Source organism: Panicum hallii, chromosome 3 (assembly GCF_002211085.1).
Source record: "Panicum hallii strain FIL2 chromosome 3, PHallii_v3.1, whole genome shotgun sequence".
NCBI lineage: Eukaryota > Viridiplantae > Streptophyta > Magnoliopsida > Poales > Poaceae > Panicum > Panicum hallii.
Window position 1 is genome coordinate 14527004 of NC_038044.1, and position 18340 is coordinate 14545343.

General features: G+C 44.7%; 2 protein-coding genes and 2 non-coding genes across 4 annotated transcripts; 2 read left to right on the top strand and 2 right to left on the bottom strand.

The window, feature by feature from the left end:
- Nucleotides 1–9535: 9535 nt before the first annotated feature.
- LOC112887060 (H/ACA ribonucleoprotein complex non-core subunit NAF1) lies at nt 9536–13438 on the top strand. Its single transcript, XM_025953141.1, has 3 exons — nt 9536–10447; nt 10821–10898; nt 12042–13438. The coding sequence occupies exons 1-3, from the start codon at nt 9671–9673 to the stop codon at nt 13284–13286; spliced, it is 2100 nt and encodes a 699-aa protein (XP_025808926.1). The 5' UTR covers nt 9536–9670; the 3' UTR covers nt 13287–13438.
- Nucleotides 13439–13718: 280 nt separating this feature from the next.
- Nucleotides 13719–16831, top strand: LOC112887600. The gene is made up of 6 exons (XM_025953825.1): nt 13719–14284; nt 15012–15089; nt 15346–15380; nt 15463–15518; nt 15954–16061; nt 16270–16831. Exons 1-6 carry the CDS (start codon nt 13916–13918, stop codon nt 16347–16349), a joined length of 726 nt encoding a protein of 241 aa, XP_025809610.1. The 5' UTR covers nt 13719–13915; the 3' UTR covers nt 16350–16831.
- Nucleotides 16832–17234: 403 nt separating this feature from the next.
- On the bottom strand, nt 17235–17306 carry TRNAD-GUC. The gene has a single exon. It is a non-coding gene; the product is annotated as a tRNA-Asp (tRNA).
- Nucleotides 17307–18048: 742 nt separating this feature from the next.
- On the bottom strand, nt 18049–18120 carry TRNAD-GUC. Its single transcript has one exon. It is a non-coding gene; the product is annotated as a tRNA-Asp (tRNA).
- Between the last annotated feature and the right edge of the window lie 220 nt (nt 18121–18340).

Consider the following 18340-nt stretch of genomic DNA (forward strand, 5'->3'; position numbering starts at 1 on the left):
ACTTGTCATTGTTGATGATTATTCTCGTTTCACTTGGGTATTCTTTTTGCATGACAAAAGTGTAGTGCAAGAGACATTCAAGAAATTTGCAAAAAGAGCTCAAAATGAATTCGAGATCAAGATCAAGAAAGTGAGAAGTGACAATGGCACCGAATTCAAGAACACCAACATTAAAGAATTCTTAGAAGAAGAGGGCATTGGGCATGAGTTCTCCGTTCCATATACTCCACAACAAAATGAAATTGTTGAAAGGAAAAATAGAACTCTCATTGAAGCCGCAAGAACAATGCTTGATGAATATAAGGTCTCGGATCAATTTTGGGCGGAAGCAATCAACACGGCATGCCACGCTATCAATCGCTTTTATCTTCACAAGATCTTGAACAAGACGGCCTATGAGCTTCTACTTGGTAAAAAGCCTAACGTGTCATATTTTAGAGTTTTTGGAAGTAAGTGCTTCATTCTTAATAAGAAGCCCAAGAACTCTAAATTTGCATCTAAAGTTGATGAAGGTTTTCTTCTTGGTTATGCCTCAAATGCTCATGGATATCGTGTCTTCAACAAAACCTCCGGTTGTGTTGAAGTTGCGTGTGACGTGACATTTGATGAATCTAATGGCTCTCAAGAAGAGCAAGTTGATGATGTTGTAGGCATGGAAGAATCACCAAGCAAGGCAATCAAGAAGCTAGCCACTGGTGAAATAAAGCCACAAGAACACGAGGATCAAGATGTCGATGATGTGTTAATGTTCAAAGGGTCATCTACATCGACTTCCGCGGCGCAACCCGAAAACTCCGGTAGTATGTCCGGAGACTCCGGATCCCCTGTCCGGAGTATCCGGACACAGGGCCGGAGTATCCGGGTTACAGAAAATGAACCGTCATCTCCACATCAAGATCAACCTCAGGCTGAACAAGAAGTCGAGCCTATACAACATGAAGCTCAAATTCCTCATCCAAGAATTCATCAAATTATCCAAAAGGATCATCCCGTAGATAACATCCTTGGAAGCATAAACAAAGGGGTAACTACTCGTTCTCATTTAGCAACCTTTTGTGAGCATTACTCGTTTGTTTCTTCTTTGGAACCACTTAAGGTTGAAGAAGCCTTGGTTGATCCGGATTGGGTGATGGCCATGCAAGAAGAATTAAACAACTTCACACGGAATGAAGTCTGGTCCTTGGTAGAAAGACCCAAGCAAAACGTCATTGGAACAAAGTGGGTCTTTCGAAACAAACAAGACGAACATGGCGTGGTAACAAGAAACAAGGCAAGGTTGGTTGCTCAAGGCTTCACACAAATTGAAGGTTTGGATTTTGGTGAGACTTATGCACCCGTAGCTAGGCTTGAGTCAATTCGTATCTTGCTTGCCTTTGCAACTCACCATGATTTCAAGCTATACCAAATGGATGTGAAGAGTGCGTTTCTTAATGGACCAATCTCCGAATTGGTATATGTTGAGCAACCACCGGGTTTTGAAGATCCTAAGCTACCTAATCACGTCTACAAGCTACATAAGGCGCTCTATGGGCTTAAGCAATCTCCTAGAGCATGGTATGAATGCCTTAAGGATTTTCTCTTAAGGAAAGGCTTTGAGATAGGCAAAGCTGATCCTACTCTTTTCACTCGCAAAGTTGACAAAGAAATTTTTGTGTGCCAAATATATGTCGATGACATTATATTTGGTTCTACTAATCAATCTTGGTGCGAGGATTTTAGTAGGATCATGACGAAGAGATTCGAGATGTCCATGATGGGAGAGTTGACATTCTTTCTTGGCTTTCAAATCAAGCAACTCAAGGAAGGAACATTTATTTGTCAAACCAAGTATACCAAAGATATGTCGAAAAAGTTTGACATGGAGAATGCCAAGCCCATCAAGACACCCATGCCGACTAATGGACATCTCGATCTAAATAAAGATGGCAACGCCGTAGATCAAAAGGTATATCGCTCCATGATTGGATCCCTTCTTTACCTTTGCGCATGTAGGCCCGATATCATGCTTAGTGTGTGCATGTGTGCAAGGTTTCAAGCTAATTCTAAGGAATGTCATCTTATGGCTGTTAAGAGAATTCTAAGATATTTAGTTTTCACTCCGTACCTTGGCTTGTGGTATCCCAAGGGCTCCACTTTCAATCTACTTGGCTACTCCGATTCGGATTATGCCGGTTGCAAAGTAGATAGGAAGAGTACATCGGGGACTTGTCAATTCCTTGGCCGGTCCCTTGTGTCTTGGAGTTCCAAGAAACAAAATTCCGTTGCCTTATCCACTGCCGAAGCCGAATATGTTGCTGCAGGTGCTTGTTGTGCACAATTACTTTGGAAGAAATCCACCTTGAGCGACTTTGGTTGTAAGTTTAGCAAGATTCCACTCTTGTGTGACAATGAGAGTGCAATCAAGCTAGCTAACAATCCCGTTAACCACTCAAGAACCAAACATATTGACATAAGGCACCATTTCTTGAGAGATCATGAAACCAAAGGAGATATCGTTTTAAGTCACGTGAGCACCGATAAACAACTAGCCGATATCTTCACTAAACCACTTGATGAGCAAAGGTTTTGTACCTTGAGGAGTGAGCTAAATATTTGTGTGCTGTAGAGAAATTATTTTTGAAAAAATCTACTAGAATTGCTAGGAGTGTGACTTTCAAAATAATTTGAATCTTTTCTTGCTTGCTTGAGACTATTGTTCCCATTGTTGATTGCTGGCTAGTCTCAAGTTAAGTAAGTCTCTCACATCACTAGATCTCTCATATCAAAATTCAATCCTATTCTCATTGGAATCCTTCACAGTTTTAGGGGAGGCCGGATACTCCGGACAAAGTCCGGATACTCCGAATGGTAAAACCATCTTATATATACCGCGGGGGGGTCGGTCAAAACGGTTCTATCTCTTATTTTTCACCTGCACCGCGCCTCTCCTCCTCTCCACTGCCTCCCACTCGCCCAAGGGGCGATTTCCACCACTTTTTCCCGTAAGGTTTGCGAATCGTTGAAGGGAGTGCTCTCTCTTGTCCGGAATCTCCGGAGAACGCTTTGGATTTGGAGTTTCCCGTGTTTTCCTCTTCATTAAGGTATTCAAACTTCAAATCGCCCGATCTCTCAATGTAGTGGTCAAAACTAGACATCCTTTGGGGCATTATCTTCTCTCAAGTGCAGCAGCTTATGCCCCAAATTTCTTTCAAATCCCATGGGCAAATCTCTAGATTTCATGAAAGTAGGGTTTACATGTCGATGCCCGGAGACTCCGGATGTTCTGTCCGGATACTCCGGACTGTCCGGAGTATCCGGACATATATCCGGACTCTCCGGATTCTTAGAGTTTCAGCCTACGTGTCTCATTCCTATTGCCTCTAGCTTGCTCCTAATCGATATATCCTATGTCCAGGCTATGGGACGTGAGCGTGCACCTGCTTCTTCCGGTCAGAGACGGCAAAAACGCTGTCATGATCCTCAAATCCAAGAGGAGGAAGTTTCACCTCCTAGCCCTCCTCCAAGAGAACTTCGTTCTCGTCACCGTCCGGGCAAAGAGCCTGCAGGAAGCAGCTCACAAGCCCGTCCACCTCGTCAAGCTCCATACATGATGCCAAGCATGGCAGCGCCTCCTCCTTCTCGGGCAAATCCATCAAGACGGGGAATTGCTTGGGATATCTGCCCTCGCACTCCTCCTCGTCTTCAAGTTGAATATCCACAAGATCAACGCCAATATCCTCGGTGCCCAAAGCTTCACCGTCCTCAAATTCTCACTGAGTTTGCTGTTTCCATGGGACGGAACTACTTCAAGCAGATAGTAGCTCTCACCGATGCGCGTAAGGAGGATGTATACAAGTATGAGAAGGCTGAAAATTTGGAAAGGAGATTTTGGTGTCAGTTGCATCAAGATTTCTACTCCTCCGTTGTCATGCGCAAGGGCAAAGCTCCCATTGTTCCTTGCAAGTATGTTGATTGGGAGTATTTTGAGAGGATGAATGACCCATTCTTCAATCAAGCTATTGCAAAGTGTAAGGAATTTGGTCTTTATGACATCATGGGATTTCGGTATGATTGGAATGAGGAGATTCTTGCTCAATTTCACTCCTCTCTATTTTATGATGCAAGGCAAATTGGTTTCTTTTGGACCACCGAGGGAGTGAAATATGGAGTTGACTACATGACATTCTCTAGACTCCTTGGACTTGGCTCAGAGGATGAGAAGAGGGATCCTATTCATGTGGAACATCAGTTAAAGCCAAGTCAATTACCGGCTCTTTTCTACAACCCTATTCTAGCGGAAGCCGGCAATGCAAGCACTCTCCAACCAATCTACTACACCATGAACCAATTCTTTCGTGCCACCATTGATGCTAAGGATGGTGATGCCACTGCTCTTAGGTACTTTGCTTGCAATCTCCTTGCCCGTGTCATGCCCGGTGGGCGACCCTTCTCCATTATGGATTTCATTTGGAATGAGTTAAGGAGGACGATGAATGATCCACAAAAGTTTCTACCATCTGCTCCTTACATCATGTATATGATTGAGAGGGTTACCAAGGTTACCTTTCCCAAGGATTGCAAGCATGCTGCTCTACACCTTCGTCCTCGATCCGGTGATGCCCCGCACGCCCCTCCTCTTCATGCCGGTGCCACAAGGAACCCAAGGTTTGACCCAGCTCCATCTTATTCGGGTCCGTCTTCATCTCGCCGTGGTCATCATGATTCTTTTATCCAGAGGGCTCTTAAGAGCATTTTCTGCATGTGCAAGACTGCAACTCAAGAGATAAATGAAAACCGCCGTGACATTATTGAGATTAAGAGTCACTTGGGGCTTCCGGCGGATCCATACCATGAGTTGCCCGAGTTTGATGACCCATTTGCCGAATGGGATGCTGCGGATGAGGCCGCCACTGCTGCTGCTCATGCTCCTCTTCCTCGCCCACGTCAGCGCACACGTGCCCCTACACGATCCCATCGCTCTCCTCCTCGTGGCCAAGAGATATTTGATGAAGAGGAAGAGACCGAGGAAGAAGCACCTCCAAACTACCGCGAAATCCCCGATTCGGATGAGGATGAGGACACCTCCGATGAGGATGCCCAAGATGATGATGAGTAGAAGACCTTCTTGCCATTTTTCATTTCCTTTTTGGCACTTGATGACAAAGGGGGAGTGAAAATGTCATTTATGTACTCATTTGGGCTATGTATCAACTTTATGCGTTTCTTTTGAACAATTCTCATGTAAGAACTATGTGGTGTGAGGAACTTTGTAATGTGTGCTACTCTGTGGTTCACTAGTTTGCAGTTTGTTTTTTAAGGATGAGCTGATAGTGTGATCTTAATTTGATTATGATGCAATGTTTTTTCTCTGTGTTTTGACCTGATGGTCCGGATACTCCGGAAACTGTTCCGGATACTTCGGACACATGGTCCGGAATCTCCGGATATAAACCCGGAGTCTCCGGGTTGCCTAGTGTTTCTTGATTATATGACATGACATTTGCATCACACACTTTTCAGCACACATATGCTCACCCCACTGTAGAATGTATAAAGAGTTTCCATATCTTTTTCTAATATGCCAATCTTGACTTTAGAGAAGTCAATTTGAAATTCAAATTCATGGCATTCATTAAGGGGGAGCTCTTTACATGCTTAAGATTATATTTTTATGGTTATCAAATGAGATACATGTGGGTTGTCATCAATCACCAAAAAGGGGGAGATTGAAAGATATCTAGGCCCCTAAGTGGGTTTTGGTGATAAATGACAAAGCACATGTATATTTAATCGTGTTATTAAGCATGTGTGCAGGTGGTAATGGTGACTAAGAAAAGCTTTTAGAGAAGCGTGAACCCTCAAAAAGGATATGAAAAGCGGCGTCCTCAAGTATTCTTGAAGACTAGATTTTATTTTTAAAATTGAGTGTAGGAACGCCGTACTATCAAGGAGAACTGTGATCCACTAGTGTAGACATGGTAGGTGTGCTCAAGAGAACCCACAAAAATCATAAGAAACCATCTCAACACTCAAAAGGGACTTAAATGTGAAATTCAGTGTCCAACCCGGAATGTCCGGGACACGTCCGGAATGTCCGGACAGAATGTCCGGAGTATCCGGACGTATTCCTGGAGTATCCGGGTTACTGTTACCGATCAGCAAAACAAGTTTGGTCCGGGATACTCCGGACCCGGACATATACCCGGAGTTTCCGGGTACCGCTCTCCCAACGGCTAGTTTCTGGGAGAGGGGGTATAAATACCCCCCCATACCCCCTCTCACTCCCTCTCTTGCTCTTTTTCGACCAGAACTGCAGAAAACTCATAGAGAGCCCTCTCACTCCCCATTTGTTCCATTCTTGAGTGATTTCCTTTGGGGTTTGAAGTGAGATTGTTGCAAGAGCTAACATTGTGCAAGTAAGCCTTGATTTCATCTCTTGAGCACATCAATCCAAGTCTCGCCCGTGGATTCTAGTTTATTACTCTTGGAGCACCAAGCTCCTAGACGGCTAGGCGTCGCTTGTGATTGCGTGATTGATTTGTGAGCATCACAGCTGGTTTGTAATCTTCATTCCTCTCCGAGGAATTCATAGCAAGTGACCCTAGGGTTTGAGCGTTGGTCTCACCCTTGGGAGAGGAGCATAGGAGTTCTTGAGCACCGTCTCTTGAATTCTTCCTCAACTTCGGGAAACAAATTCTGTGTCACTCTTGCAATTCTAGCTTACACTTGTGATTATTTGCTTGCGAGACTAACCTTTTAGGGTTTGAGGGCGATCTACTATTATACAAGTCTCAGGAGTAAAACAACTGGTGAGAAACACCTCAAAGGTACCACCAGTCCCTCTAAATTTACTGCACTCAATTTACAGCATCTCAATCAGTGATTAGTAGCACTTTCCTTCATACCTGGATAGTCCGGACAATATCTCCGGAAACTCCGGACACTATATCCGGAGTATCTGGAAATATATCCGGAGTATCCGGACACTTGTGTTGCTAACCATGTTCAAAGTGTTTTAAGTTGCAGATTAGCCTATTCACCCCCCCTCTAGGCATCTTGAGGTCCTTTCAATGTGAGGACGTCTAGTTGTAGTCCTGGTTTAGGATCGATTACATATATCGGTGCTTGAGTGATTGAGTGTGCTCATACATGCATATGAGTAGTTATGCATATCCAGAGTTGAGACTAGGATATGAAGGGATTTGGCTGAGGCTAGGGCAGTTGGGTATGCTGGAGCCGGCGCTACCGTGGTGGTAGACTGGCAGGTGAGCGCTACCGTGGAGGTAGGCTCGAGTTGACATGTTGAGGAATGGTTGCTGCCCTGGTGAACCATAAGAACCGAGTTGTTTTGACATCTCACCTAGCTTACTTTAGTACGACCACAGGTTCCGTTATGGGCCGGACTTAGCCTAATCCCACTGGTTAGCCTGACGATCGCACGGATGGTTTTCGGGTATAGACCATTGGGGTCAGGGCCCGAGGGTTTGTGCGACCAGGCTGGGGCGTGACCACGGCTGGGTGTCGGCTATGTCGGTTGTCCGTTCGGGCAGTCGAGCTTGTGAGTACAGTGTACGACCTCTGCAGAGTGTAGAATCCATTTGAATGGTCCGTGTCCACGGAATGGACAGGCTACGGTGTGGTCCTAACAACTAGTGAGCTACCTACTGTGGGTTGTGTCGGGAAGGAGGGCGTACCATGAGTTGCATTGCATATGCATTGTAGTTAATGTGTGTCATGCATGTCATTTCCCTCCCGTAGGGTGAGGTGGAACTTGCTGAGTACTTTTGTACTCAACCCTTGCTGGTTTTTCTCCAGAGGATCCCGACTTTGTTCCAGAAGACTGTGAGTAGATCGTGTCCGCACCCAAGCTGGTCGAGTGGAGTTGTGATGGATGAAGAGCTAGTCCTCCATGCCGTCATGATAGTCACTATCCTATGTTTGAGTTGTGTAGCTCTATGTTGTCGCATTACCCCTCGTGTATTTGTTGAATAAAGCTCTGTATGACTCTGGACTCCACTTGATGTAACATGTATTATGCCGGAGACTTTATTCGGTAATTAATACATGGTTTAGCCTTGATCTTCGGGTCGGGGCGCTTCATATGTGGGGCTAGAACGGCTAAAGTTACTATGAACAGATTTAGACATGCAGTCAACTTGGAGCAACATACATACAATTGTAGAGCTTGGCAAGTGACTGAAAATCTCTGCACACATGCTTTAGCTTTCATTGCTAAGCTTAGTAGGGATATACAAATAAATGACTTTGTCCATGAGTATTTCTCTATGGATAGGCTCAAAAAGATATATGGATGCACTTTCAATCCAATGACATCTAAGGATAGATGGCCACGTGTTGATTTAGGCTATAAAACCAATAAGTCTAAATTGAGAAGGAAACCAGGGAGGTCAAGAAACTCTAGGATCAAGTCCTATGATGAGACAAGCACTAGTAAGAAAAATAGATTTTATTCTGAATGTAGTGAACTTGACCATACAGCCAAGCATTGCCAAGAAAGTCCCACTGCTAGTCAAAAGAAAAAGCTCTTATGTTCACAAAATGAGTCATCTTCACAAACATCAAAGCGAGTCATGCATTTCTTTGCATATTTGGTCATACTTATTTAGTCAACTTGTTAACTGAACCATTTTTCTTCTTTTCATGTGAAGTGCGAGTGCAATGGGAAGGGGAAGGGGAAGGGGAAGGGGAAGAGGAAGAGTAAGAGTAAGTAGAAGCACAGGTGCAAGTGCAAGTGCAAGTGCAAGTGAAATAGGAACAGGAGGTGCTGGATGAGGAAGGAGAAGAGGAAGGGTGGAAGAAGAGGAAGAGGAGGGAGATCAGGAAGCTTGGATGCATTGTTAGGAATACATGCATGGATTTAGCTTCTTTTAATTTTCTAGTGGATATGTAATCTCTCAACTGGTTACTGCTTTTGATGGACATGTATGTAGATGTTATCTGGTGTTGTAATGTTGCTTTTGCTCCACTTACGATGGATCTTATGTGGATATGCATGTGTTCTGGACTTTTATACATGTAAGTTATGTCATATGCTATCCATATGTTTCTCAGCTATTTTGTTATTCCCCAATCTTAATCTTGTTGATTTTAGTTGACAAGATTATTCTCAAATATGTGATAAGATGTTGTCCATATATTTAATGCTAAAATAGGATAAAATCACAAAGTATTTACAAAAGTAGGGGCAAATTTGTAAGTGTAAACTCGTCTTTTACCGGCTCATTTCACACCGTTAAGTGCTGTTCACGGAGTAGGGTAAACTCTCTCTTCGTTTTCAAAAATTAGGGGCAAAATCACAAAGGTTGGAAAAATAAGGATAAAATTACAATTCGTAATTAAAATGGGGATAAAAAGGTATTAAGCTCTTTTCTAAACCAGACAAGTAATTTGTATGATTATCCACTGGACCGCTATATCGGTAAAACCCTAGTAGCAGCTAAAATTTATTAGATATTGCATGAATAACAGAATGAAGGCTCTGCTTCTAGAATTCTAGACGAAAAAGAGGAGTGGAAAAGACAGGTGAAAAAAGCCTCTAGCTCCATATGGCCCTGCCTCCAAAATCCATCCATACCCGCCGCCACAACCGAAAACCCTAAACCCATGGCGCCGCCACCGCAAAGCCTCCCTCTCCGTCCCCAAAACCCCAGCGCCGCCACCTTCCCCACCCATGGTGCGGCATCCTAAGCCCCCTTCTCCCTCCCCGCGCCCGCCGCCCTCGGACTCGGACACCGGCATCGGCTTTGACCCCGTCGAGGAGTGGCTCGTGGACTTCGACCCCGCCATGTCGGGCGAGCTGGGGAGCCCAGCCAAGGGCCTCGGACCCGCCGAGGAGGCGGTGCTTCCTCACGCGCCGGCGCCGACGACGACGACCTGCGACGACAGCGCTGGAAAGGTCTCGGATGGTTCGGCGGCGCTCAATAGCTGTGAGTTCGGTATGAAACGGGAGCCCGTCCAGGCCGGAGATTTTTGCGGCGGCGAAATCGGAGAGAAGGCTGAGATGGTGGGCGGCAGACTGGACGTGCTGCTTGCCCCGGATCAGCTTCTGGCGTCGGGGATTGGTGATTTGGCAGTGAAAGAGGATGTCTCCGAGCAAGCAGTTGCTATCGAGATGGCTGCCGCCCCTGCCGATGTTGAGATGAATACCGCGGTGTCAGGCGGCAAGGAGGAGCAGGAAAGCAGGGAGGAAGAGTCGGAGAGTAGCGAGGAGGAGGAGTCGAGCGAGGCTTCCTCGAGCAGCGAGGATGAAGAGCAGGGGGACAAGAAGGATGAGGAGTCGAGTGAAGCCTCGTCAAGCAGTGACGAGGAAGAGCTGGAAGCCATGAAACTTGGTGGTGCTGGTGGCAATAGCTTGGAGGCCCTCCTTGAGGAGGGTGAATTGATGGTTGGGAGCGATGAAGAGGATGAGGAACCGAAGGGCCGCAGCAAATCCAAACATGAAGCAGAGGTATCGAGTTGCTCTATCTGTGATAGTGTGATTGCATCTTCATTGATATTCATTTTCAGTGATATTTTTTTCTTGCTGCAGTGGTGTGTTAATCATTTGTGAATGGGTTACAATTATGTTTCTTGCTGAGAGAAATTTGTGTTACATAGTTAAAGTCTTGAATAGCTTAAGCCTATCCTTTGTGTAGTAGTAATTGTACAAACCGTGTGGCAACATGCCACTGTATTGCTATGTAGTTACAATGCTAAAGTCAATGGTCACAAACAGTACGTTTAGTTGCTACAAGGATGTACAAAAGAACATAAGCTGCCTTTTTCAGTCTTCCTTATTTTTTTTCGTTGTATGTGTATTCTAACATAGATATACCTTGCAGATCCTTCCTCCAGTCCCAAAGATTGAAATACAATTGGAGCCACATCATCAGACTCTTCCAGTAGGGACTATCTCAGCTGTAAGTCCTGTACCTCCTGAGCAGCTTCTTTTGTGTTTTATATTTATCCCTGGAGCTATACCCTAATGTTTTGGGGAGAAACCTGTTTCTCCACCCTGAGTACATTTAACCATCTCCTTGTTTCGTCTCATGGTTGTCATTTGTTGAAAATAAAGCTAGTTCACTTCATATTTTTAGGTGAAAAGCACTAGGGATTTTTCAAAAGATAATGTACTGAATCCTTTGTTTATGACTCAGTTGTGGAATTTTTGGCCCTCCTGCATATTTGTCATTACGTCAAACCATGAAATTTAAGCTGCGTGAATTGTTGGTAACCAGACCTGTTTCTGGTCATTGAGGTGCCCTGACCACCCTGAGAGGCAAAAAGCTAGAAACTAAGATACTCCCTCTGTTTTTATTTACACGTCGTATTAGGTTTATCCTAAGTCAAACTTGTCCAACTTTGACCATATTTATAGAAAAGAATAATAACATTTACAATACTAAATTTGTTTCATTGAATCCATCATGCAATATATATTGATAGTGTATAGGTTGAGTAGTATAGTTGTTGATATATTTTTCTATAGATTTGGTAAAAGTTAACCAAGTTTGACTTAGTTTATCCTAAGTCAAACTTGTCCAACTTTGACCATATTTATAGAAAAGAATAATAACATTTACAATACTAAATTTGTTTCATTGAATCCACCATGCAATATAGATTGATAGTGTATAGGTTGAGTATTATAGTTGTTGATATATTTTTCTATAGATTTGGTAAAAGTTAACCAAGTTTGACTTAGGACAAACCTAATACGACATGTAATAAAAATGGAGGGAGTAGAATACACTGAGTTCCTCTGTTGTCACGGCCACCCAGAGATTCAGATGAAATCTACTGAATCTTGTTGGATACATTTTTTTCCTTTTCATGTCTGTACACTTGTGCAGAGACATATCATGACAATGTATTTAGCGCAATCTGAAGCATGTAGGTGCCTGGAGTTCGGTAGTTGTTAGCATTTTCGGTAATGTAGTCTCAGTTGTGTTTCAGATTGTTGTTATAGAATGGTCAATTGAGGCCTATATTTGTGAAATGCTCCTATGCTATCTATGAGTATTTTGACTGTCTGTCTGTCTGTCTGTCTGCTATCTATCCAGATTATGGGGGAGAGAGTGATTGTTGAAGGATCAGTCCAACACAATCCCCTGAATGAAGGCTCAATTCTCTGGATAACAGAAAGCAGGATACCCCTTGGTATTGTCGATGAGTTATTTGGACCTGTAAAAAATCCGTACTATCTGGTGCGGTACAACTCTGAGGAAGAAGTTCCTGCAGGGATCAGTGCAGGAACCAGCGTCTCTTTTGTAGCGGAGTTTGCTGATCACATCCTGAACATGAAGGAGCTCTATGCGAAAGGTTATGATGCATCCGCAGACAATGACGACCAAGAAGATGAACCTGAATTCTCCGATGATGAGAAGGAGGCCGAGTACAAAAGGTCACTTCGCCAAGCAAAAAGGCAGACTGATAGACAGCATGAGCCAAATAAGCATTCTGGCGATAAGAAGAGATCACAGCCCAGAGGTGGCGGCTTTCGGAAGGACATGCCACCAAGGAACCGGGATGCACCAATACCAGGTCAGCAGTCACATCCCCGTTTTCACTCCTCAGACATGGCTCCTGCAGTTGCTGAAAATAAGGCACGCTCATTGGGGCCTCAGAACGCTCCTATGAGTTCTCCAACCATGCTGCCACCTGGCCCAATGAATCCTGCCATGCCATCACCAGTTCATCTTGCAAATCAGATGGGCGGCTGCTTCATCAATCCAGCACAGCAGTTCTTGCCACAGCAGCCGAACATGGTTTGGCCTGGTGGGCTTCCTCCACCGCCCCATGCGAACATGGGGGTAGACGGAGCTGCCCTCGCTGCCAGCATCATGCAGAACCTGCTTGCCGGAGCAAACCAGTTCCAGCAACAGATGCAGAACCAGAACTTTGGCGGTTTCCCGAACCAAATGCCCATGCCCTTCCCGCAATTCATGCCCCAGACTGGAATGCCCGCAAATCAGTTGCCATTCGGTGGTGGACCCCCGGCTGGGAATTCCCTGTTTGGTGCAGCACCTCAAATGCCTATGGGGCAAGGCAACTTTGGCCAACTGCCTCCACACATGGTCTCCGGGAATAGGCAGGAACAGGGACCCCGTCCTGGGCTCCCAGATGACCCCCGAGGATTCACAAACCCAGCGCAACCCCATGGAGATGGAGCTGAGCATTCACCTCCCCAGTTCAGTTCTGGGCAGTTTAACCAAGGGAGCTCGTCCTTCCGTGGCGGAAGGCCGCAGCGCGGTGGCCGGCATTCCTCAGGCAGAGGTGGCGCACGAGGTGGCCGGCATCGTAGATAGGTGTCTGGCACCCGGACTCGGGGGTACTCTTCCCCCTTGTAATTTTGACTCTTCGTATCGAACTTGTGCTATGTTCAGTATGCGTGTTCCCGTCTATTCTTAATCGAGATACCGGGTTGCTATAATGCGAGAAAGTTGTTTCTTGTGATGAAGCTTACTGCATCGATTTATACGGTGCTAGAATATACATCTTGTGCTTGTCGCCTAACGTGCTCATATCGTTGTCCGTCTTATTTATGCTGAAAAGAAAAGATAAATGCTGTGATTTTTGGATTGATATTTATGATGAAAATGATAAATATTTTTTTCCTGGAGAGGAATAATTGAAATGTTCCAAAACTTTTCGAAAACTCTTGCAAACATTTATCCACTAGATATGTGGAGTTGACAAGTTATATATATCTGGTTTTCAATCCAGTTGAACGTCGTGTCTGGATTCTGGAAACCGACTGCGTGCGGAAGAGAGTTTATTTTCCGGTTGCTTCCAGTGTTCCAACTCCATCTCCGCCGCTGCAAACCACATAAATGTGGAAACATCAAACTCAAATGGGGAAAAAATTGAATTTAGAAGAACAGTTGCGGAGTGATAATTCCTGAAGAGAATCTTCCCTACTCGTCCCTACGCCTCCATGGCCTCGCTCCAGTCTGCTCTTCTCGCTCCTCCCCCGCTCTGCAGCTGTTCGCACGGCTTTCTCTTCCCAAGGTTCAGGAAACTGCCTCCAAGATTCTCAAATGGGTCTTGTTCCACGGCGGGACCGTCGGCGCGGATCGAGTTCTTGGGGAAAAGCGGGGCCTTTCCTTGGAGAACGGCTGGGCGACAGCGGCTGCGACTTGGCGCCGCCGGGGCCGGGAGAGGCCCCTTCTTCGGCGGCGGCGGGAGGCGCATGGACAAGGGCACGAGCCGGGTCGTGGGGAACCTCGCCTTCGCCGCCGTCTTGACGTACCTCGCCGTGACAGGCCACCTCCGCTGGGTTCTTGACGCCATCGTCTCCCTCTGGGTACGAGAATTCTCTTGCTGCCGCTGAAATGAGCTGTAACTCGTTAGCTTTCATTAGTGTTTATTTCGATGATAACATCTGGATTAGTGGCACTAAACTGTATTAGACTTTTTAGTTGCTTCTTGCCTTCTTCGATGCCTGGCGGTAGGAAGCAAATGTCAGCTCAGCTAAAGTTGATACCTGGTATTGACATCCAAGAATGCCTTGCAATTTTGCGCCATGGTTTTCCAGTGCGTGTCGTAATAGATAGTTGACCTCAAATTTCCTATCTCCAAGTATTGTTGTTTAGCAGAGCTAAGATGTGCTGCTATTGACTTACTAGTCCATGATTCTGCACCGTGACAATGACTCATGGAAAAATAGAGCATTTGGACTCCATAGAACCTAGAGATTGGATATGAGGACATCTGAAACCTTGACTTAGCTTACCCCATGGCGCAAGTAACATTGATAAGTTTAGGCTAGCGATTTGCACATCACAAAAAGGTTTGGCTATTCTCAAATAACATCGATAAGTTTGTATGACCAAAATTTGGCTTTTCAATACCACAAAAGGGCGTACCCTGTCAACCCTTCCCCAGACCCCGCGCAGTGCGGGAAGCCTACGGCACTGGGTACGCCCTTTAATACCACAAAAGTTTATTTATTCTTCAGATCTTTCTTTTGTTTTATGATTCTAATTGGTTAAGTTGACAATACTTTGTGTTTACATCTCTTGTGACAACAGCTCCTCACAATACTGCTGCCTATTCTGGCTCTGGGTGCATTTTTCTTCTTTGCAGGAAAAGATATACTCCAGGGTGAGGTAAGTCTCCCCATAAATTTGGCATTCAGTGATTCCTTCTTTCTAATGATCAACTTTTATGTACTTGTGGAAAAGGTTTCTGCATAATCCTCCCTACTTCTAAAACATTGCTTAAAGTTCCTTAGGGAAAGGTGATAGGTTGAATACCAATTAGCATCTTTTATTCCTACCCCAAACTGGAAGAAGAAACTCTGCTGTCTGTGTGCACAATTCTGTTAATGTTCCCTCATTCATATTCTGTTTCTTTTGTTGGCAGTGTCCAAACTGTGGAAAAAGCTTCCAGATATTGAAGTGAGCATAAACAGAACTATATAAACTTCTATCGCAGATTTGTACTTAAGGTGAAATCTGATTAGCTTAACTTTTCTTATAGGTCAGCTTTAAAAGATGGACCACAACTCTGTCCTTATTGCACGCAGCCTTTCTCTGGTATGCAATATTTTTTTGTTCTATTTCCTGCTTACTTTTGAATTCTCAAACTTTTCCTCTGTGTTTTTATGTCATAGAAGAACTGCTTCTTGAAAGCGCATGTTTTTGCATAATTACATTATTGATGCTGCTACTAGAAAATCACATAGAACCTATGGTTGTACATCTGATAATGTACTGTACATATGATATGGCAACCAAGTATTGTTGAACTGGTTGAAACATTCACAATCATCACTTGTGTATGTATTATAAATTTTCAATTGAAAAGACAAATGACACTCTGGTGATGGCATCAGTCACTTCTCTGCCAATTTATGCTATCTCAACCAAGATAGAATGGAGAATTGTGGAATTGTCTTTGTTTAGCATCTTTATTACACTTATCTGTGTGGAACATGAGTTGGAACTAATAGATCCTTGTACATGATGCAGTTCAGGGCAACAAATTTGTTAGAGAATCTGCTAGATTTTCATCTGGAAGGGGTGCTACTGCTACAAATAGACGAGTGTTCAATGAGTTCTTCAATCGCGGCATGAGAGGTCCCAGATGATTCTGTTTTCTTCTTCATATTTTTCTTAGCTTGCATTTGAGCCAGCCAAAGTGACTGTTGACGGCCTATGCTTAGTAAACATCATGGATAAAAAAACAAACCTTATTGAATTTCTTCTAAGTCACTTGTCAATGAGCTTTCTGCAATCTGACCGGATAATCATCACTTCATCAGTAACCACACGCTTCTGCATGTAGGAATGGCCCCTTCTGGAACAATCGTGGATGTCGAGGCTGAAGTCAAGGACGTAGAAGCTGAAGTCAAGGATGTCGAATGATATCTCCGCAAGATCCAACACAATATCAACACTCATCAATATTGGTTCTTCTGCCCTTCAGTTGAACGCCAGTTTTGCTGCAGGCGATACGAGTCTGCAGCTGCAGCCTCATCATATATGTTTGAATCAAAGATTGTGTCCACGATGTCAGAACTCAGTAGAAGCTGGAACTGGGTGGGCATCTTTTGGCAAATGTATATAGTTTACCGATGCATATAGTAGCTGGGTAGCGTGACCGGAACAGATGAGTTGTGCGAAAACCGGAACAGGAGTAGGCACATGGTATGTTTAGTGTTTTGTATGTGCATGATAAAATTGTGACGGGAGTAGCTAGTAACAGACGAGTTGTGGTGTGGGTGAACCTGTTGTAGATTGCTTTGTTTGTAAGAGAGTTACAGTGCCACAGACCTGGAAAATTGCAGGCTCTCCAAAAATGACTTTCGTTTGAGGGGAGGGAGATCATCGCCATTCCTCCGCTTTAATTGATTGGTTTTTAGCATACCTGTTAAAAAAAAGGGTTCCTAACATACTTCCCGTACTTTTGAAACATTTTTTTTCTTAAAGTTATACTTAGGAGGGATGAGGTCGGATGCTTGTTTAGTATTAATAATAACTACGGTTATCTTATTTTTTTCAAAAGAAAAACTACGGTTATCTTGTTCCGTCCGAGCTGTGAAAAAGGCTTCCAGATACTGAAGTGAGCATAAACGAAATTATAGCATTGAAACTGGAATATTGGTAGGAAGAAATGGTTGTGCACCGTGTACATTTAAGTAACTCTAGATTTGTAGAACTGGAAAGAAGGCGACTTGGAAGGGACCTGTGCGTGAGATGTTGTGTAATTGTGTTAAACACGATTAGCCAGGGAAAAAGAATAACAAAAAACGCCGTTGCCGGGGATCGAACCCGGGTCGCCCGCGTGACAGGCGGGAATACTCACCACTATACTACAACGACTTTGATGCCTTGTTTTGTTTTGGTATCATTCCAAATATATGAGTTCTCGCTATCAGCAAGCGGCTTTTCCAGGTCGGTGATGGAACGATGAATACGGCATGGCAAACTCGAGAGCCCACTGTGTAGATGATGCATCCTGCTACTGCATTCCCAGTGCCATCGTTCAGACACAACCAGCGGCGGAGAGCGAAGCAATTGAAGCGTGGACAATCATCAGGAGCACATGTACGCATGGCTGTACCGGGTTACCTCCCTCAGCTCGTCAAGACTAACGAGCGAATTGGCTCATTTGGCCTGTGAGTCAGAGCACAATGCGACATTAGTATCGAAAGTCGAACTGATGTTGAGCAATCCACATGAACTACTGGTACCCTCCAAAATGAAACTAGCAAAATCCACATTATCCACATAGTTTTAGAGGAGTCTCAATTTGCTATGTAATGTTACACTTGTAATCCTTGAATTCGCTTGCTTCCCTTCTTAAATGCATCGGTAGAGCTCCTGCCTAGTTTTAAGGTAGAAAAAAAAATACTCGCCTCCAGCGCGCTTCGTCACTTGTCCAATTTCTCCCACTTGCGTGCCGGCCGGCAGCTGCCACCGCGGCCTGCCGCGGCACCCGCTCCGTAGTGCGATCACCACGGCCTTGCCGACGCGCAGCTTCGTGCGTTGGCCTCGGCCTCGAACGCCCCGGCGCCGTTTGTGGCCTGACGTCCGTCGCAGTGGGACCCCAAAAATAAAATTTCGCCGTTGCCGGGGATCGAACCCGGGTCACCCGCGTGACAGGCGGGAATACTCACCACTATACTACAACGACCTCGCTGACTATCTAGATCCGTCAACAATGAAATCGTATCCGACAGCGAACGTATTTCTCGTCAAATTATTTTCGCTAGGAAATTAGCGAAGGGCTTTTGCAGGTCGCGAGATGGAACGGTGAATACGGTAGAAAGCGATATAACTCCCCCCCTTCCCCTCCGAACGGATTGTATTACAGCATTTCCAGTGTCATCGTTCAGGCATGCAAAATTCTAGTG